This window comes from Hordeum vulgare, chromosome 5H (assembly GCF_904849725.1).
Source record: "Hordeum vulgare subsp. vulgare chromosome 5H, MorexV3_pseudomolecules_assembly, whole genome shotgun sequence".
NCBI classification, from domain to species: domain Eukaryota; kingdom Viridiplantae; phylum Streptophyta; class Magnoliopsida; order Poales; family Poaceae; genus Hordeum; species Hordeum vulgare.
In genome coordinates, this window is record NC_058522.1 from 437,456,042 (window position 1) to 437,478,576 (window position 22,535).

The 22,535-nt window shown below is 45.2% G+C and overlaps 1 protein-coding gene across 1 annotated transcript; it reads left to right on the top strand.

Annotated features, from left to right (window-relative positions):
• Window positions 1–19,145: 19,145 nt before the first annotated feature.
• On the top strand, window positions 19,146–21,206 carry LOC123397791 (AAA-ATPase At4g25835-like). The gene has a single exon (XM_045092323.1). The coding sequence runs from the start codon at window positions 19,330–19,332 to the stop codon at window positions 20,878–20,880; it is 1,551 nt and encodes a 516-aa protein (XP_044948258.1). The 5' UTR covers window positions 19,146–19,329; the 3' UTR covers window positions 20,881–21,206.
• The last annotated feature ends 1,329 nt before the right edge of the window (window positions 21,207–22,535 follow it).

Genomic DNA, 22,535 nt, shown 5'->3' on the forward strand with positions numbered 1-22,535 from the left:
TGTTGTCACCCCCACTTATCAGTGTTGCTTCTGAGAGTTATCAAACACCTCGCTGACTCCATCACTGCCAAGGCCCCCATCCGAGTAGACGATCCTTCGATCTCAGACACCATGAACTTCTCCATCGTTGTCTACTGCATGGAAATTGAGAGGCCGACATGTCCCATGGTATCAACAAACTCTAGAGTTTCGCGATGCGCCCTCAGAACCTCGTTGGCTGATCTGGACGTGCACAACTTGATGCTCTCCGATCTAGATCTCTTGGCAAGATCATCGTCGGTAGTTCCGGAACCCGTCGATGACTAGATCAAGGAGGGTCGATCAAGTCGAATGTTGTCGTGATGCAAGCAGAACACGAGGACCGACACCTTTATTCACGGCAGCCCCCCCCCCCCCCCGGTCGCCCGAACCATCGTGTCGCCGCCTGGCTGGCCACCATCGGCACCACCACGGTGCCTACCCGACGCCACGCCAGAGCCGAGCCGAGCCACCGCATCATCACAACGCGGTGCGTGCGCATGGATCAAAGTACGTCAGCCACACCCACCGCGTTGAGATCCATGAGAGCACCCGCGCGATACTGGCCGTCGGACTGAAGCGCTCGAGGAGTCACCGCCGACGTTATTCGGGACAAAGGTATGACGGTGTGAGGGCACAAACCGCACCATGCGTGTTCGTTTTGCGCCATCTCTGCTCATCACCGCCTACGTTCGCGCATCACAACACCTAAGTTGCAACCCGTCGTCAAGCTAGCCCCAAAACACCCCGGATCTGACCACTTCAACCCAGCTCAGGACCCGTCGCCGTCGACGTCGCACGGGCTTTGCCCGGCGATGCACTTCGACGACGGCGAGGGAAAGGAGGAGGCGAAGGAGGCCGCACGGTTGGACTCAGCGCCTCGGTGCAGCTTGCTGGAGCCGCACGGGGGCGAGATGAGATCCGCTTTTCACGGACCACTCCGTGATGTTCAGAAGGTAAGAAGATGACACATATTTTCATGATACATAATGTTAAGAGCAGCTGCCAGCTGCCGTGCCACAAAGATGATCTTCAACAGCAACAAAAAGCGACTATGATCTTGTCCTATTGAGCTACATTTTTCAATGGCATCCAGTTGAGACGCCAGGCCAGTCCTTGTCAAATGCGAGGTGTTATTTGTTCTGTTCTGCTCTGCTTTTTCAACAAACCATTGCCATGTTTGAGAAGTACTCCTTGCCTTGGCAAGGCAACCAAGGCAAGAAAGCAACACTGCGGTCTGTGGTGGGGTACGTATAGATGCTGTCCAAGGAAATCAACTCCGGACCAAGCACACTCGGTTTACCGCAATTGCTGCCATTGACAAGTCAAAACGCTGTCAGGAGCGGCAGCCATGGACACACGGCGGACCCATAACGCCGGGACCAGATGGGCACGGTTTATCGGTCCAACCGATCCTCGCGTGCACGGATGCACCGTGTACTTGCGGAGCGCGCGTGGGCAGAGGCCGGCCGGCCGGTGTGCCGTCCGTACAACCGTGGCCCTGGCGTAGTGGATGAGTGTGATACAGGTTGGCCTTGCCGTGCCGCTTTTGCATGTCGGCCGGTCGATCGGCCCTACGGTGCCGCGATCACCGTCGCCTTATCCGAGCGACCGCTCTGGGCTAAGCTAGCCGTGCTGTCAATGTCTTGCACAGGGGCAGAGGCAGTGTAGAGTGGCCGTCTGGTCTGGGTGAGTGTGCCACTAACAACATGCTTAATATGGGTTGCTCATGTCCTGCGGGCTTAATTTCCATGGCCGCAAGCAAATCGAACACGTCAGACCAGATTGTTTAAAAAACAGCAAGCAGTGGTTTGCATGTGGTTCGCCGTCGGAATCTTTGCCAAGACATCTTCAATGTCGTCGCTTCTTTAATTTCCTTTTTGTTTTGGGAATCGCTTCTTTTAATTAACTGGAGTACTCGCATCGCCAAGCGCATGTATTATTTCTTGCTAGTTGCTACGAGCTCGAGCTGTGTTTCATGTCGAATTTGAACGTGATCTACTCTCGAATACGGTTAACATAGGAGTATTCGCAAAAAAAAAAAGAAAAAAGATTAGCATACGATTTTGTAACGTTTGTGTCTCACGGTGTGCAAGTGCAACGATCGTCTATAATTTGGGCATCTCAAATGCTAGTTGTCTCTGATGATTGTTGGTAAACTTTGCCATAAACATTCTACTTCTACGCGTGATATTGCAATCATGTGAATAAATGAGTATATCTTCTCCCGCCCAAAAATCCCATCGGATAATTAGTCCCATTATGCAAAATTTGATCACATGTTTAACTAGCAAAGTGATAATGCTTGTCACAAAAGTTAAAACCATTGTTCAGAGAACCCTAACCCCCGAGCACAGACTTTCCGATGTAGACGCCTCTTTTCCCACTATCGCCACGCCTGATCTTGGCCACCCTACGTCGCCGCCACCTAATCCACCCTGCGGCGACCCTTGCAATCGCCTTGAACCCTCGCGAGCCATCGTTGCCCAATTCCCTACAGCCATATGTGCCACCATGGGTTTAATTCTGATCGCGTCGGTCAATTGCAGCCGCCTCCGTTGTCGCTCAATCCCTCCCCGCGTCGTCCGCCCGTAAGATATGCCGCAGCCACCTTCACCTCCACGTTGGCTACCCTCGAGCTCCTACTCGAGGTAGCGTGTCATGAGGCTCCGGCCATCGAGCAACTACGAGTTGTAGATCTGCCACCCACGAACAAGAGTGTGTGTGTGTGTGCGCGCGCGCGCTTCGGCACCGTCAACACTGAACATGAGGCGCCCCACGTGTGTATGACGCTACGACGCTCTGCTACTTTGGGAACTAGGTGAAGCTCCATTTCCCCGACGACACCCCCTATGCGGCCTTCCTCGACCCTAAGTTAGGGTTGTTCCCATGACAAGAAGCAGAAGTACCGCTAGGCCGAGGCTCATATAAAGGCAGAGCACAACGATGTTGCCTATGTGGCAAAGCTTGTTGAGGACGATGCACAAGTCCTCTTTGAGATTGGGTATTCTTCTATTCCAAGCATTGTTCCAAATATTGGTCAGCTAACTACCAATATGGTTAGTTAAGTGCTATTCGGGCCCCTCTCGATACAAGAATGTGCTATTCAAGTTGGTAGGCCGAGTTTAATTTGTGTGAGAAGGTGATTTATCACTTGTGAGACCGAATTATCGGTTGGGCCATTCACCGCTAAGCATCTTTTAGCCCAAAATTGGCCCGTTCTGTCCCTACTTTTTAGTGTTCAGGTTTATGGCCTTCCAAATCGCCCGCAACATCATTAGAACATCAAGGCAACATTTTTCCTTGTTGCTAGGTAGACAAGGATAGCATATTTAGACGCTTAGTAAAATCCATATTTTTATATAGCCCACGATATATAGATATGGCCCTACTTAACCTCCTGATAAATGAGTTACCGATAAATTCAGTTAAATGGACAATTCGTTGATTAATCCCTACTCAACACCCGACCGATATGCACCATTTATCGATATCCTGAACATTGATTCCAGGACAGATGAGTGCAAGAGCGGGAAGGAGCTTGAGCAGGGTCGCAAGAGGGATGTCGACATTGACGAGATGTTCAGTCAGCTCGAGGTCGAGCTCTCCTTCGATGACGAGTAAGAGATGACGTGGTCTAGGACTTGTACCAATGACTGTCGGCCTATCCCATCAGGCGGAGGGGTGATGAACAGCTCTTGCGACAAGGACTTCGAGGAGTACTTGTGGCATCATGATTTCGAATAGAGTCGGGTCTATCGCAATTAGTGCAAAGGATCTATAAATTATGATCGTAGTAGTGTTTAAGTTATGTTGTTTTATGTTTCATGTGCAATATTTAGTAGTAAAGCTTAAATTATGAAATGGACTATGTGTTCACGTCGCATTTTGTTTTTAAATTTTTGGTCAGCACTCACCAGATTTTGGCCTACTAGGAAAGAAGAAAATTTTGTGGAGACCAAAAAACTTCCCTCTCCACCCCTAAATTCATTTTTTGGGTCACTAAAATTTTGATCAATTATTGGAGATGATCTTAGACACATCCTAGCGGGGTACTTGTACCATGGATTGCTAGTGAATGTTATGGATGCCTTTATACCATCAAGGTAACACAAACTATCGAAGATGCTCACAACAAACAGGGTCGATCAATATTATTACCCTTCAAGCATGGTATTTTTCAATAGAAGGATAACTCAATTACCAAGTTATAGTGAATATAATGTTTTATCAGTAATCTAACTTTGTAAACTTTGACCAAAATTTATTAAAATAATATATAAATATGGTAAAAATTGACAAGTATAACCGTTAGAACATATTATACATTATAATTTTGCAAATGGAGAGTACCACAGAGTGAATACATTAACTTATGACATTTACTTAACCGTCACGTTGTAAACAATGCTTTGCACATTTCAACCCTCAAAAGTGATCTTGTTACGACTTCTATCATACCTTACTAATTTACCAAAATGGTAAGGCTGGTCAATTTGTTGGATGGTGTTGTCGCTAAAAGGATAGTCAATTCAAGTCAGCATTCATCACATGATTACTAAATATAGTGCTTAAGCAGTGTGGTTCTACCTCCATGCGTCCAATCGAATTGAAACTCTATACATAATTTCATTAATTTTCGATCATTTGTTACATCATCCAATGCACTTTAATGACTATGTGTGTGAGTTGTCCGATGTTCGATATCTCACTTGTGTTTGCTTGTGACAAGGGGAAGAGGAGTGGGACGGGTAGGAGGGGGTCCGCAAAGGCTGTGTCCTATTTCGGGTCATGTGGTATTGCAGCCCAACGATAAAGGATAAAATCCATCACATTGTAACAACTAAGGGATAAAATGTGGTGAGATATTTTACATGGTAAGATGCCATGAGGTCACATTTACTCAAGAACAAAACCCTAGACTAACTTGACTTGTATATCATTTTTATGTACAAAATGCAAATAGAAATTGTTCTTAAGGGGCAATAAGGATTTGGGTTTTAAAATATACTAGATTTATAATGCCTGAAGTTTATATGGTATCAAACACCACACCCAAGTTTAGTCTATGCAATCAATGGGAATAAATTAAGACCATTGCTATATTAAGATTGTTGCAAAATATATGTAGGTAACATATAATAATTGATCAACATGTAGTGAAGATGTGTTGATTGCCCTTGATAGGGAAGAAATTCTTTACAACAGGGGTACCCATCAAATTCCCCGTAAGTAACTTCTAAGGGTGTTTTGCATGATTTTCAAATTACATAAATAGAAAATGAAGGATTGATTTTTTAGCCAAAATCGTAGAATAATTGTTCTATGATAATATTCTATTAATAATAAAAAATACAAAAGTATATTACAATAAGGTTACCCAATGCATGTTCTCTCAAACATTAAGATTATGTTAAAGGTTCTATTGGATCCAGTCTCTAATCTTGTCTGTTTTACTTTGTTTTTCTCTGATATGTGCCATATGTAATCCTTCTTTCAAGTAGTATTTTGACATGTTGAGTGCTTGTGGTGCTCTTGTGAATATCTTGTCATTTTTGACTGACCAAGTGCTCCAGCATTCCATAATCACAATTTCCATTGCAAAATCAGAAGGAAGTTGATCCATTGAGAATACGATCTCATCATAGACTAATATGCCTATGTTTTTGGATGGAGTGATAGAAGACCAACAAGATAATGCAAATTGGCAGTCCTAGAACAAGTGTGTGATGGTTTCATTTGTATTTTCTGAGCAAAGTGCAAAATTATAATCTTCAAGATACATATTTTTCCTCTGCAACATATTTCTTGTGTTCACTCTATCATGCAATAATAACCAGAAGAAAATAATATGTCTTGGTTTGCATGTTGTCTCCCATATAAGCTTGAATAGGTTGTGTGTTGTGTTGGGGGCAATGATTCTCTTATACATATTTCGAGCAGAGTATTGGTTACCATTCCATGTGTAGGACCACACATCTTTCTCATTGGACATACCTCTATTGGTAAGTAGTTCTTGGAGATGATTGAATTGTTGATAAGTATGGACTGAAAGAGGTCTATAGAAGATATTGTTCATCTCTTCTACTTATGTCTGTGCTAATGTTGTTACTTTTTTAATAGCAAAGGAGCGCATCTCCGGGTATTTATCTTATAGTGGAATGTTTTGTCGTTTATCAGACCAAAGTAATATGGTGTTGCCCATTCCTGTTGTGCATAATGCATGTTACTTGAATGTTGGGAGCAGTTTGAGAATTGTCCTCCACCAAAAAGATCCTATTGTCCTCGCATCTAGTAAATTATCCTATAGTAAGCCTCCCATATGCTACTTCTTGAGTTTGCGTTGGTTTTCCCTTGAAGAGGAAAGGGTGATTCAGCAAAGTAGATAAGTATGTCCCTCAGTTTGTTGAGAACCAAGGTATCAATCTAGTAGGAGGAACAAGCAAGGCCCCAAGCATATTACCTACACAAACAATCAAACACTTGCACCCAACGCTAAAAAGGGGTTGTCAATCCCTTCAGAGTTATTTGCAAGGATGAGATATGATAGAGATAGGTATAAAAGATTGCAGAAACAAAAGTAAATAAATTGCAGCAAGATATTTTTGGTTTGTAGATCTGAAAGTATAATATGGAAAATTGACCCGGGGGTCATAGGTTTCAATAGAGGCTTCTCTCATAAAGGAAAGTAATACAGTGTGTGAAAAAATTACTGTCGAGCGATTGATAGAAAAGCGAATAATTATGAAGATATCCAAGGAAATGATTATTCATATAGGCATCACGTCCGTGTCAAGTAAACCGAAATGATTCTGCATCTACTACTATTACTCCACACATCGACCGACTCTTGCGTGCATCTAGACTATTAAGTTCATGAAGAACAGAGTAACACATTAAGTAAGATGACATGATGTAGAGGGATAAAATCAAGCAATATGATGAAACCCCCATCTTTTTATCCTCGATGGAAACAATACAATACGTGCCTCGCTACCCCTACTATGTCACTCGGTGAGGACACCGCAAGATTGAACGCAAAACTAAGCACTTCTCCCATTGCAATAATTACTAATCTAGTTGTCCAAATTAAACCAATAACTCGAAGAGACTTGCTAAGATATGAAATCATGCATATAAGAATTCAGAAGAGATTCAAATAATATTCATAGATAATCTGAACATAAACTCACAATTCATCGGATCTCGACAAACACACCATAAAAGAGTATTACATCGAATAGATCTCCATGAAGATCATGAAGAACATGGTATTGAAGATCAAAGAGAGAGAATAAGCCATCTAGCTACTAGCTATGGACCCGTAGGTATGTGGTGAACTACTCACGCATCATCGGAGGGGCAATGGAGTTGATGTAGATGCCCTCCATGATCAATTCCCTCCCCGCCAGATTACTAGAAAAGGCTCCCAGATTGGATCTCACAGGAACAAAGGCTCTCGGCGGTGGAAAAGTATTTTCGTGGCTCCCTTTAGTGATGGGGGGATATTTGGGAATTTATAGGCCGAAGAATAGGGTTAGGAGACATGCAGGGGACCCACAAGCCAGGGACGCCCCCCTAGGGCGCGCCCTGCAGGCTTGTATCCTGCCCCCTACTCCAAGTTTTCTGGGTTTCTTCTGGTCCAAGAAAGATCCTTGTGGAGATTTTATTCCCTTTGGACTCCGTTTAATATTCCTTATCTGCAATACTCAAAAACATGGAAAAAAACAGAAACTAGCACTAGGCTCTAGATTAATAGGTTAGTCCCAAAAATAATATAAAATAGCATAATAATGCATATAAAACATCCAAAACAGATAATATAGCATGGAACAATAAAAAATTATAGATACGTTGGAGACGTATCACCATATAACATTCACCCATGGTATATTTTCCTTGTTGGGGAACTTATAGAGAAATTTCATTAGTAAAGCTCTGTTATGGTCATGAATATCTAGCAATCCTAACCCCCCATGAAATTAGTGTTGCCCCTCTTGATGTTGTTCCATACTTTATCAAAAAGCATTTCATAAGGTAGGTATTGATTTTTTAACCATAGTCAATGGGATCATCAAAAGTGTGCATTGTGAATGTGGGCATACGCTAGAAAACAGATTTGATGAAAATGAGCTTGTCCCCAGTGGATAATAGAGTGGAGCATCCCAGTAGTTTGGATTCAATTTTCTTTAGCATGGGAAAATAATCTTCTACTCTCGGTTTGCATAGACCCAATGGTAGACCCATATATGAATGAGGGAGATTACCAGTCTTACATCCCAACATATGTGAAAGGAAGGCCATCTTTGCAGCAAAAGTGTTGAGTAGAATCATGGTTGACTTTGAGCAATTGATTTTCAGTCCTGTGTATTCAACAAAATGGAGCAGCAGGTTTTTAATATGTAGCAACTGTGTGCTGTCAGCATTAGGAACCAGGATTGTGTCATCTGCATATTGGTTGATATGGTAATCTCAGCATGTGGCATGAAAAGGGGAGACTCCACAAGAGCATTGTTCATGGCTTCATTGAGCATGGTTTGCAACATATCAGCAACAATTACAAATATTAGTAGGGACAGAGGATCTCCTTGTCTAACACCTCTTTTGCATAGGAATTGTCTGCTTGGGACACCATTAAGTAAGCTTGACGAGAAACAAGTCCCATATATCATCTTAATCCATTGAATCCATTTATAGCCAAAGCCTTTAGCTTTAAGAACTTCAATAATGGTGTCATGATTAAGCATGTCAAAAGCTTTTTCAAAGTCCAGTTTTAGGAGAATGAGTTCTTTCTTGCTTTGACTGCATTGGTGAACATATTCATATGTGTGACGCCCCGTTAGTTAAACTACAGTAATTACATGCTAATGATGCCATGTCATCAAGGTTAACTAAGCCAAGTTTCCACTTGATAAAATCAAAGCTCAATTCAAATTCCTTTGCAATTCCAATTCATTTGAAAAGTGGAATTAAAAGTGTTGCAAACCAGTAAATAAAAATCATGATTGGGTTACAAATATCCTCCTTGTATTTATAAAATTGAAATTAACATTTTATCAAATACTTTAGTGCATCAAAATAATTAAAAGAGAGGCCAAAAACTTTTAATTAAATGCCTTTTATATTATGGAGCATCCTAAGTTTTACAAATACCTCCCAACTTTTGGTGTTAGTATATAAAATTACAACACTAATTATGGGCCAAGTCAATTATTTTATAAAAGTCTTACGTTGTTGTAATTAAAAATAAACAGAAAACAAATAAAAAAATAAAAATAAAAATAAAGGAAAAGGGGGAAACAACCCCCACCCGTGGGCCTCGGCCGAGCTGGCCTCCCCGCTGGCCGAGCCACCTCGCCCCCGGCCGACCCAGCTCTCCCACTCTCTCCGTGGGGTATAAAACCCTCACCCCACTAACCCTCCCCCCACTCTATCCCCCGCTCACTCCCCTGCACCCGGCGACGGCTCGTGCCCCTCGGCCCGAGATCGGGCGCCCGACGCAGGCCCTCCCCACCGGCGCCGCCCCACCGTTCGCCTCCCACACCGGCGCCACCTCGTCGGCGCCCATCCCCATGCGACCTCCACCGCGTCCCCGGGCAACGTCGCTGCCCCGGCCGCCCCAACGGTGCCGACCTTCTGCCGCCATCCGCCTCCCCATCCCGCGAACTCCGACCCTCCTAGACCCCTTCCCGTCACCGCCCTGAGCAACGCTCGAGGCCCCAACCTTCTCTCTCTCCCTCTCCCCACTGCGCGGGTGCACCATATCACCTTGGCCTTCACGTCGGAACTCTCTGTGAGCTCCGGCTCGCCGCCCCCTACCGTGTTCCCCTGCTCCTCCCTCCGCTCCTTGTTGATGCACACCCGCCCCTGCTACTTGTGTTGCTTCCGCAATGCGGCTGCCGCCTCCCCCGTGCCTCCTGCTCGCCCCGCCACCGGTGGCGTCCGCCGGCGCTGCACCGTCAGCTGCCCCGCAAGCTCCCACTTCGGCTAGCCCGAGCCCCACCGGCGACACCATTGCCCGTGTCTTTGGTCGGCCCTATTGTGGTTTGTGAGGCTAACCCCCCCCCCACTAACCCCCTTACCTGTGTATGACAGCAAGGGTCGAGCCCCTTTAGAAAGTACTAAAAAATAAAAAATAAAACGATAACTAAAGTAAATAAATAATTAAATTAATCAATCAATTAGCTAATTAGTGTAAGTAAGATTAATTGGTTTAATTAAATCTGTTTATTAATTAGTTAACCGTGAAATTAATATGTGACTATAACACGTGGGGCCCACTGGTCAAATTGATGAGTCAACCCCACTGTTGATGTTTGCATGACATCATGCTGATGTAATTAATGAATTTAATTAATCGGTTTAATTCATAAATTATTAATAAAACTTTGAAAATTAATATAAAATAATCCATTATCTGGATGAAAATATTTTGTACATGAAAGTTGATCAGAAAAATGAGACGAACCCGGATACGGTGACCGTTCGTGTGTCACGCGTCCCTAGCATAGCAAACATGAAACTTTTCCGTCGTTTTCGCTTGTCCGGTAGTAGCCAGAGACCCGGGAAATATCGACAGATATTTTCCCGATCCGTCCATGACGTATAATAATGTGTTAGCTCATGCCTAGCGTTGCTTATTGCCATGTAATGCATCATGATGCATTTGCCTGGTTTATATTTATTGTTTCTTCCCCCTCTTCTCTCTGGTAGACACTAACGCTGACGTTGCTGCCGGGTACGACTACCCTCCTGACGACCAGCCCTTTGCCGCAGAGCAACAAGGCAAGCAAACCCCCCTTGATCATTCATATATCGCCTATTCTTTCTCCCTCGTGCTTGCATTAGATTTTACTATTGTTGTAGATAGCTCCTATTCTCATGCATAGCATGTGTTTGATGAAGTATTGTTTTACTATACCACACTTTAACTATTTAGTATAGGTGGAGCAGTGATCTCCATTGGCCCCCTTAGTCCAGTTGCCCCCGCTTTTCATCAAGTCTCGATCTACTCATCGGCGAGCCAAGACCCGTCACATCACTCACACCCCCCTTATTGTACGACGCTGCAGAGATACTATCGAGTACCGAGGGTGACACCTCGTTACATACTCCTGATGTTATCTCTGTAGTGTAATTAACCCGCGTTGGTTCATGGAGGGTGATTCCTCCTTCACCACCTCCGATAACGGCTCTTTTGTACAACCCCTCAAGCATGGACCATCGAGGGTGATTCCTCCCTGGCCGCCTTGATAGTTACATCGATTGGAATCCATCGAGGGTGATACCTTGGATCCCTCTGATGTTACAACCACATAATTACTTGACCTTGATACTGGAAACATGATGAGGTGTGTTGCGGGTGGATTCCTGCGTGGTTGTGACGGGGTGTGGTCGCGCATTCTAGGCCCTTACCACACATCCTTGAGATGGGGCGACAGGACCACATATCGTGGATTGCTCATCGTCGCCGCGGTGTTAATTAAAATGTTAATGAGATTTGGGTATTTGGTCTGAGTTGGTCGTAGACCTTTTCGTTCTAACCTTCACGTGGGAGAAGTTATGGGTACTCAACGTCGTGGTATCAGCCAAAGCTCTTCAGACGTCAGCAATGGAGCGGCGCGCGCCCGAGTGGTCCGTGTAAGCATCGTCTTGTATAAGAGGTGCGAGGACTCACATCGGCCGCCCACGCATCGTGCATGAGCTCAAAGGGTGATGGGCCCATGACCCCTGCGCGCTTAGGATTTAGACCGACGGGTTGGCCTCTCTGTTGAGCCTAAGTAGGGCTACGACGTGTTGATGTTCCGAGGCCGGGCATGACCCACGCAAGTGTGTCCAGCCAGAGTTTATCGTGACGCGTAAGTTGATGCACCCCTCCAAGGAAGAAAAATAGCTATTTGAATAGTCGTGTCCACGGTTACAGGGTGACTTGGAGTTGTGCCCCAATCTTATACAACTTCAACTGTTACATAACTGGAATGTTTGCTCCGGGATTGCTTCCTCGCAGGAGGTCGGGGAAGAATCTCTAGGCGTGACCTTCATTAAAATTGTTGCAACAATATGACTATATATTTGTGTTACTTTCCCCACCGTCGTCTACTGCTGCAAGACGCTGAAGATGCTAGTCTTCGATAGGATTAGTCCCTTGTCTCTATGATGGAGCGAGTAGTTTGGATAAGTACTCACAGTTGATTTGCTTCCCCTTTTTCCCCTTGATACGATTGGTGCGACCAGATGATGGAGCCCACGAGATAGCATATCCCGCTGATGACGTTTGCTACCCTGATGGTACCTACCGTTGCGTGGAGGCCGCTGACGACCAGGAGTAGTTTAGGAGGTTCTCAGGCAGGAGGCCTTACCTCGTTCGATCAATGTATCTTTTGTGTTAGCCTTCTCTGAGGCATCTCCTTGTTTTATGTCTGTACTCAGATATTTGTTACATCTGCTGACTCATGTGTTTCTCGAGCTTCTGTATTCTAGCCCTCAAGGCCCCTGGCTTGTAGTATGAAGCTTGTATGCTTTTATTTGTGTCTAGAGTTGTGTTGTGATATATTCTCGTGAGTCCTTGATCTTGGTCATACGCATTTGCGTGTATGATTAGCGTATGGTCAAATCGAGAGCGTCACAATATGCCCAAGCAAGGCAGTCCTGGTAACATCCCTTGTTGAGAAATCCATACTAATTTTGTGTACCAACTTAAGAATGATTCTTTGTAGTCTGTTTACTAAAAGCTTTGTGATGATCCTGAGGGTGCAATTTAATAATGATATAGGTATGTACTCAGCTGTTTTGGTGACAGATTTTGTCTTTGGAATGAGAGTGTAAATGAATATTTGTGCTTTGAATGTTGACTTTTTATGCATGAAAGTCTGCAATCAATTTGTAGAAATGAGGAACTATGATCTGTGACCAGCATTAAAACCATCTGATCCTGGTGACTTGTGTGCTGGCATATGTTTTATAACCTTGTCAATTTCCTCTTTGGCGGAAGGTGTTTCAAGTTCTTCGAGACCTTCCAATGGTTGTATAACATGGCGCATCGGGAGGGGGTTCTGAGAGTGATTAGAGGTGCCCATATTATCTTTGAAAGATCTAAGTAAGATGGCAGCTTTAGCAGTATGATCAAAATGTTCATTAGCATTCTCATCGTGTAACATAGCAATGCTATGGTTAGTGAATTTAATAGTGGCTTTAGCTTGGAAGTATTTGGTGTTAGCTTCTCCCATCTTGATTTTCCTAATTGTGGCCCTTTGTTTCCAATAAGTTTTCTCTTGTTTAAGGATTGTTTCAAGGTGCCTTTTAAGGATATCTCGGCCATTGTATTCTTCCATAGACAAATTTCTGAATTCTTCCATGGTATCATAATAGAGAATCATGAAGTTGGTGTCTCATATGATTTTCTTCAAATCAGAGATGCATGTCGCCCACTTTTTCAAACCTTTCCTAAGCCTCTTAAATTTCATTGCTATGATTTTGGCACTATCCATCTCATGTACCTCTTGAGTACATATACTCTTGACAATGTCCTTGAATTGATCATGTTCCATTCACAAGTTATCAAATCTAAAAATCTTTGCTTTTGGGATTGCAGACCCAATTTTAATCATAATGGGAGTATGACCAGAAGAAGTCTTAGCAAGAGGGATAGAAAAAGTAGATGGGTAGTTCAATGTCCAATTGTCAGATGTGAAACACCAATCGAGCTTTTCTAAGAGAGGGGCATTGTCCATATTACTCCAAGTAATTTTTCTGCCTTTTAGAGGTACCTCCACGAGTGCTTGTTTATTGATGACCTCATTAAACAGTGGCATATCATTAACATTTCCTTGTTATCTGCTTCTATTATGGGGTATCTGATGTAATTGAAATCTCCAGTGACAATCCAGTCTGTATCATCATATATGGAATGGTTTTGGGACTAGTTAAGAAATCTCAACCTATCATCCAATTGGCATGGCGCATAGATATTGGTAAGAATTTATTTTCACCATTGTTCTGGAGGTGAATTTAACCGAGAGAGAGAATTCATTTGAATGGAAGAGTTTTTGTGTAAATAATTGTTCGTTCCAAGCAATCAATAGACCTCCACACGCACCACTCGATGGCAGAAATACAAATTTGGTAAATCTCCTTGGGCAGAAGTTTTTAATATATGAACTATCAAAATGCTCTCTTTTAGTGTCTTGCAGACATAAGATAGAGCAGTTTGATTAGCAATGGATGTCCATTTCTTGGGGTCATTAAGACCTCTGATGTTCCACTTTAAAATGATCCACTCTCTGTTCAAGGAGGCAAGTGCAACTTAAAGGAAGTGGGAAAACCCATGAAGTCCATTTCAAACTTTTGCCAAATAACAAGACCATAAGTACCATACATAATTCTTGGGGATAGATAGTAGGAGGGTTAGATGAGTAGCAAAAGTACAAAGAACTATTTCTTAGCATAAGTACAGTACAATAAGAAGACAATGACTTGGACCAAAAGATGCTAAGAATTCTGTCTCCACCATAAATGTCTATATCGACTTCTTGGCCTGCTCCATAGCTGCTTTGCCTCACTCTTGGGAAGGACTTCGTCCCTTGCTCTTCTTAAACCTCCTACTGAGAATATCCTCTGAAGTTGCTCTCTCATATACCTTCCAAAAAGATGTATTCCGACTTTTAATGACTTTAGTGGGTAAGATGGGATGAAGAGCATGGCATGCAAGGCAACCTTTATTTCTACACGATGATTGCTTAAAACCTTTACAGATCTTTTGCAATCTGCAACTCCTCCTTACCTCTATTTCAACCATTGAAATAGTATCATTTCTTTTTTGAACTTATGGAGTGTAGAAGTGAAGGAGGGTGACGTTTCTTTAGTAGATGCATGGTTTAGTGGTGATGATTGTTCCTTGTCCTATGTGCCCTAGAGGAGATCACAAACAAGAGGATTATCTAGTGGGCATTTATGCGGTATAACAAAAGCCAATGTTGTTTGGCTGGAGTTACTCTGTTTTATAATCTCCCAAACACTAGATGTAATAAACTTCCTTGACCAATCATATTTATCAAGAGAGAGAAAGTTAACTGAGAGGAAATTTACCCATTCAATAGGTACTTGAATCATGTATTTCTCATCATCTTTTGGAGAAAAATGTTGTTTCCAAATCATGGCTCCTTCATTACCAATGGCTTGTTCCACTTGATCCATCATTTTTAGTATGATTAACAGGTTCCACTTGAATGCTAGCATCAGTCCTCCCTAGGCATATAGTATGAGATTGATTAATGAAAATAGGATTGGGAAAACCAGGAGGAGTAGATGTGTCTAATTGGTCCTCACCATCTTCCATGTAATCTTTCTGCATCTTTGTGTCCATTCTAGCATCTTCAGTGATAATCTTCGTTGGGATCTGAGTATCCTTGTGAGTATCATTCACATGCTCATTGATATGCCTGATATAACCAGTTACTTCCCCAGCTTGTAGTGTATGTACTATCTGTTTAACCACTTTGAGGGGTGTGACAACAATTCAAATTGCATAGGGTCGTCGTGAGTGTGTGACCGTGGGTTAACAAGTTGAGAAATAATAGCCTCCATATTATGATCAGGAAAGAGCTGTGCTGGAATAACATGTGGATGGATAGGAATAAATTCAGCCTCTTGTTGTACTTGTTGGGCTGGTGGTGAGACACGAGCATTGGGCTAAATTTCCACATTTAAATCTCGGAGAACTTATGCATTTGGCGCCAAGGGGCCATTTGCACATGCAGCTGAATTTATACTGTCATCAGATGGTACCAATGAGTTGGTAATGCTGCTATTGTCCACCATATCTTGCATTACTTCTTCCTCCATAGGGGCCATAATATCATTGAGCTCCAAGCATTCCCTTGCTTGTAGTTTTGTATCAATATCTTGTGGCATTGCACAATGCCCCAACCAGGTAGGTCCTGCTCATCATCTACAACATTTACCTCATTGAGATCAGCATCTGCATTGAGTGCTAATTGGAGGTTAAGTTGTGGAGGTTGTTGAGGTGCATTAGGAGCACGATGCTCATTGAGTTCATGTTGCTGGAGAGGGACCAAGAAATGATTGTGTTGATTGGGGTGAAAGAAATCTTGAAGGGTACAAGGTGTTGATTACCATGAGGCTCAACTAGATCTTCGTGAGGGCATCTCCACCTAGAATCTGTTGTTAAATAATGACCATCGTACAGTGAGAGATCTTGTTTGAAAATCATCACCTTCCCCAAATACAATGCTGGCTGGAATATCACTGAGATCCTCCACTCTAACCTTGACCATCAGATTTACTCTAGTACTTCTCACTCGATCCCATAGCAGAACTTACCAAATTTGCTGACTGCATTACTAATATCATGAATAGGTCTTCTGCCAAAAGGATAGCTACACTGTAATATCGAGGCATCTCTCTTAAGAACAAGTCGCCTCCAATTCAAACCTCTATCATGCCTCTCAAAAATCACATGTACATTAGTGAAAGGACGTGGAATATTGGACATTAAAGCAGCTTGATCGAAAACACTATTTTATTTGACATAAGCTTGGCCGAAGGGGCACCTCTCAATCTCAGAAAACCCCACTCGCTTATGAGTGAAAAAGTCTGACAGTACCTCTCTGACGGTGTTGAAATCCACTTGGCGATTTGGCGTTGGCACTATGGTCACAATCGCCTATTCTTCGTGTCCCTGAATCGTGACAACGGTGATGACCCCCATCCTTGCAGGTCGACCCGCCACCTCAATGCTATGGCGATTTAGTGGAAGGAAAGGGACGGGATCGAACGGGAATGATGCCATAGCAGTAGGGTGTGTGCTAAGTTCGGGGATTAGGGGGAGATGGCAGGGGTGTCTTGATGGGATTATGGTTGCTAGGAGACACACAGAGGCGGAGTTCGACGGTGTTCTTGCCCGGGTAGGCTACCGGATGGAAAGGAGAGGGGCATTTACTCTGTTGCTCGTTTCTGTCTATGAATTGACCGGCTGATTAGTCACAATCGTAGGAACAATGGCCATTTGCCTAGGGAAAGCAATCGCCGCTGATGGGCTTGGGCCTACGTGATGATTTGGGTGAGTAGATGGGTTTGGACGCGTAGCTGGAGGTGTGGGCTTTACCTGGATGATTCAGTTCTACAGATCAAACAACAAACATGGATAAAATTCCTAAAGGTCAAAATACCGAGATGCCCCTATAAAATCTTAGGCCTCTTTGATTTGCATGTTCGTAAAAATGAAGGAATGGTAAAAAGCAGGATTTGAGTTTCATGCCCATTGGAATTCTACGGAATTTGAGTTTGTTTGATTGTAGTGCAGAAAACTCAAAAGGATATCATCTAAGAGACTCGAGTGGATACTAGATTTTCTAGTGTGGTATAAATGATTCCTTAAAAGAAAGAAAAATCCTAAAGGATTCAATCTTGCGTACCAAAAGACAAACATACAAACAATTCCCAAGGTGTCAATCCTCCAAGATACTTATGATAATTCTTTGAGTCAAATAAGCCCCCAATAGCCGTTTTAGTTCCCACATTATATCTTAGTACAACCCAATCCACATCCATTGTCCGTGTTTCTAATAGATAATTTAACATATGTAGTTTACCCAGATGTTCAATAGGAATTTTAAAGGCATGAAATGCTTAGGATTTTTCATACATTGATCATTTGAATCATGAAGTAAATACAAAAAACCTTATCAATGGTAAACATGAGTACAAAAACAATATGATTAAGTTAGGGACTTAGTATAATGTTGTAGTAGTACATGACAACTGTGGGCTAGTAAAAATTCGCCTCAAATGGGTCATTCCGTTCACTCTGTCATTGTGTGTCGTTTGATGGTTGGGTTACAAAACAACCTATATACGATCATAGTAAAAATAGAATTTCTTATTCATGAAAACGGGACGTGCCGTTTCTATGTCCATTACATCTGAAAACATGCTTTTGTTTCTGTTTTTATTTCCGCGTAAAAAACAGTTTCTACTACCGTTTTCGTATTTTCTTTCCTTTTCTTTTTTTCTTTCGAAAAGGGAAAAGTTTTGCACCTAAAAACAGAAATTCCATGTTCCTGTAAACGAAACGTTTTGTTTTCGTCTCCCTTTCACCAGAAAACACGGTACCATTTTAAAAATATTTCAGTTCAAATACTGTTTTTATATTTTTTTTCGTTTCTTTTTTCTTCTGGAAAAGCGGAAAATTTTGGCTCCATTTCCGTCCTGTTGTCAGCCGTATACCAAAGCCAATAGGATACCATTGATCATGACACTGTGCAGGTGCATATCTGGTATGTGCATGCGAGCCCACATTGCCTGCCTATATTCCCAATGCATTTCAATGCTCGCCAATAATTTATTGTACAAGATCTCCTCCCATCGATGGCGACCTTGCGGGAGTATATTATGCGTATCATATATTGTATTACCATGCTATTTTTATAATACACAGTATTATAAATTAATATTATATTTTTTTCCGTTTTCAAATATTATACGTATTAGTTTTTTTCAACTATAATTATTTGATAACAAAAAAAATATGTAGCATCGTATTTAACCGAAAATTGCTTCTGGTGGCCGAGCTCCATGAAGACCTTTAAATTTAAATTTCATGAAAATTTATATTTTTAAATTTAAAAAATTCTGAAAAAAATATAGGGATGAGTGAAGGCGTAACACACATCCGTGTAAATTTTTAGAAAAAAATACATTGTAATGAGGGGTGTGTAAAAAAGACAAATCTGAGGCTTTTTTACACACGACAATATTCATCGTTTCAGGCCATTAATTTGTCTTTTTTATAAAGATCGTATTTTAAGGTATTTCATCCTAAATTTTTATCTACATACACATAACATTCTTCTTTACTTGCATATTTTTTCTAAAAATTTGTTGAAACCAAAAGGTTTGAATTTCGAATTATTCAAAAATTTCGGTCTTCATGAAGGCCAAGCTCTAAACGTCGGCACTCCGTATTTAACCTGATATGATATTTACACGTGTTATTCTAACTTTTTTTCTTTATTAATTATTACCATATCAGTATGTTTGCTGTCCCAAGTGCATGATATCCATGATACCGCGCTATGGCGAGCCTGAGGCCATGGAACTCACACCACGCTTCTTCTCCAGCTCATCTCAGCTTCTCCCCCTCCTCCTATAAAAGCATCGTCCGCCCTCCTGACCCTTCGTAGGAAAACTTGTCCAAGGCCAACCTGCCCCGTTTCAGTCGTTTCCTATTCTCCCTTGCGCTTCTTCTTCCAAGTTCCAAGTCCAGGCCGAGTGCAAGAGAGGCGGGGAGTGACCATGAAGGAGTACTGGACGATGCTGGCGTCGCTCATGGGCGCGCTGGCGTTCCTGCAAGGGATGCTGCACGCCGTGTTCCCGGCGGAGCTGCGGGCGGCGCTGGCGCGGCTGCTCGGGCGGCTCACCCGTGCCTTCTCTCCCTACTGCTACTTCGACGTCACGGAGACGGACGGCATGAGCAACAACGAAATCTACGACGCCGTGCAGCTCTACCTCAGCAGCACGGCCGCGCCGGCGTCGGGGGCCCGGCTCAGCCTCACGCGCCCGCACAACGCCACCTCCTTCACCTTCGGGCTCGCCGCCAGCGACCGCGTCGTGGACGCCTTCCGCGGCGCTGCCGTCACGTGGGAGCACGTGGTGGCGCCGCGCCAGTCCCCCGGCTTCTCGTGGCGCCCGCTCCCCGAGGAGAAGCGCCGGTTCACGCTCCGGATCCGCCGCGGCGACAGGGAGAAGCTGCTGCCGGCCTACCTCGACCACATCCTCGCCACGGCGCAGGAGATCCGCCGCCGGAGCCAGGACCGGCTGCTGTACACCAACGCGCGCGGCGGGGCCATGGACTCGCGCGGCCTCCCGTGGGACCCCGTCCCCTTCAAGCACCCCAGCACGTTCGACACGCTCGCCATGGACCCCGACCGCAAGGCGTCCATCATGGCTGACCTCCGCGACTTCGCCGACGGCAGCTCCTTCTACGAGCGCACGGGCCGCGCCTGGAAGCGCGGGTACCTCCTGTACGGCCCGCCGGGGACAGGCAAGTCCAGCATGATCGCGGCCATGGCAAACTTCCTGGGCTACGACGTGTACGACCTCGAGCTCACCGAGGTCAGCAGCAACGCCGAGCTGCGGAAGCTGCTGATGAAGACCACGTCCAAGTCCATCATCGTGATCGAGGACATCGACTGCTCCGTCGACCTCACCAACCGGGCGGCCCTGGCACCGGCTCCGAGGCCGCGGCCAACCCTCGACGGCGCGGTCGACCAGGACGCGGGGGCGGCGTCGGGCCGGTCGATCACGCTCTCCGGCCTGCTAAACTTCACCGACGGGCTGTGGTCATGCTGCGGGTCGGAGCGCATCTTCGTGTTCACCACGAACCACATCGAGAAGCTGGACCCGGCGCTGCTCCGGTCCGGCCGGATGGACATGCACGTCTTCATGAGCTACTGCACGTTCCCGGCGCTCAAGATCCTCCTCAAGAACTACCTCTGCCTCCAGGACGACAGCGCCGAGGTCATGCGGGGGCTGGAGGAATGGATCGAGGCGGCGGAGATCACGCCGGCGGACGTGAGCGAGGTGCTGATCAAGAACCGGAGGAACGGGAAGGAGAGGGCGATGGAGGAGCTGCTGGAGGTCCTGAAGACGCGCGCCGAGAAGCGGCATCTCGACGGCGGCAAGGCGGCGGCGCCGCCCAAGGACAACGACGAAGAGGAGGAGGAGAAGAGGGCCCTGGAGAGCCCCAAGGAAGGGAAAGAGCCGGAGCCGGAGCCGGAGCCGGCCGGCAAGGACAGCTGCGGGGACGGACAGGACGAGGAGGCGGATGCCAAGAAACAGCTGTGATCGAGCGGCGCGCTGAGGGGGACAGCAAGAGGGAAAGCGAAGCGTTCAAAATTTCCTTGTTTGGTCACTCAATATTCTTCTCCCTTTTCACTGGAGAACGAAATGCAAGAGAAAAAACAGTCTTTCCTCTCCCGTTGTTCCATTCGAAAAAATGTTTGCAGTAGCAAGTACTAGTAGTAGATGAATTCTCGAGTTAGTTTTCTTTTCTCCATGGTAAGAAGAGGGACAGATGGTTGAAGAAATACTCACACTGGTGTCTGCCATGGCGTGGCATGTGAAATCGTATTATCCCAGTATAATGTAGCAGTGGTAAAATTGCTCGAGCCTATTGTGCTTTCCATGCTCTGCTTGCTTGGCATGCGCCCTCCCTGTTGTTTGTGCATGAGAACGTCGTGTTAATCAGTGGAAAAATATCTAGCGCATGAGAAGGCCGTGTTTCAGGGACAGTTGGTGCAGAATCAACAGTCACGTTTTCCCTAGGCCGGCAGTGTTTCTGTGGTTTCTTGTGTAGGGACGGCGAGATTAGTTTATGGCTTCTTTCCATGCTTGGATATTTGGACGTTCTTTGGATCCCCTGTGGCGCACGTATCCAAGGCAACCGTTGCGGGCTCCAGCCGGACGCTTTCGGAGAAAAATAATACGTACAAGCACTACCTCGCTCGTGGAGTTGGATCATGGGCCTGCACTGTATAAGCCGCCCTGTCCTTCAATTTTCTACACAGAGGACGGACTAGAAAACGACTGTATTTTTGTTGTGTCTTATTATTCATCCGTTTCTGCCGTCGTGCACTGAATAAGCGTTGATCTTTTCTTGTAGAAGCAAACCAGGAGTAGTTACCAATGCAAAACGGCAAATCGGTACTACGAGCAATGAACAGTTAACGACCAGGTCTTGGAATCAGAATCTATGCATGCTCCTCGCGTGACATTCTCCGCTTAATTTTTCATTCTCACGCTCGATCCCATGTGCCTGCTCGGAGCGCTGCCTGCAGAATCAGAGGATATCATGATGATCGTCGCCAGGGATCCCTGATCACCCGATATCTTATTCCCTTTCCGCGGCTGAGAGCCGGATTAGGGCGGGGTGGCGAGCATGTGGGCTTGCTCTTGTGCTCCCTGGGCAGCAGAAAGGGTGCCGCTTTCGGCTTTCCCGCCCTGCCTCGCTGTACTTTCCTGGTCCTTAGCCGCTTCTGATCGCCGGGCGGGCGTGCGCGAGAGCGAGACCGTGATCGTGTCTCATGCGGCGGCCGCGGCCACGGCCACGAGAGACGAGATCGAGCGCACATGCCCCGCTCTGGTGCCATGAGATCGCGCGCACATGCCCGCGCTTGTCGCTTGCTGGCCATGGCGGTGCTCTCCTTGCCCCGAGTACGGCGCCAACTGCTGTCTGTTACGGCCACGGCCCGGTCCGTGAGACCAGCTTGCCAGCTTTGGCTCGGCGCGCGCCATGGCCCTGGAGGCGCCAGACTTTGGGCAGGCAAGGCCACATCAGGGATCAACCTCAACCTCCTGGCTCCTGGCGCTGGCGCGCAGAGCTGACTGCGAAATCAAACGTCGCTCGCTGCCGCACGGTCGATTGATTGACTGACGCATCGCGTGGCCTCTGGACGTTGCGTGCCGATGTTGGCATGCAGGGTCGAGCCGTCTCGGTCAAT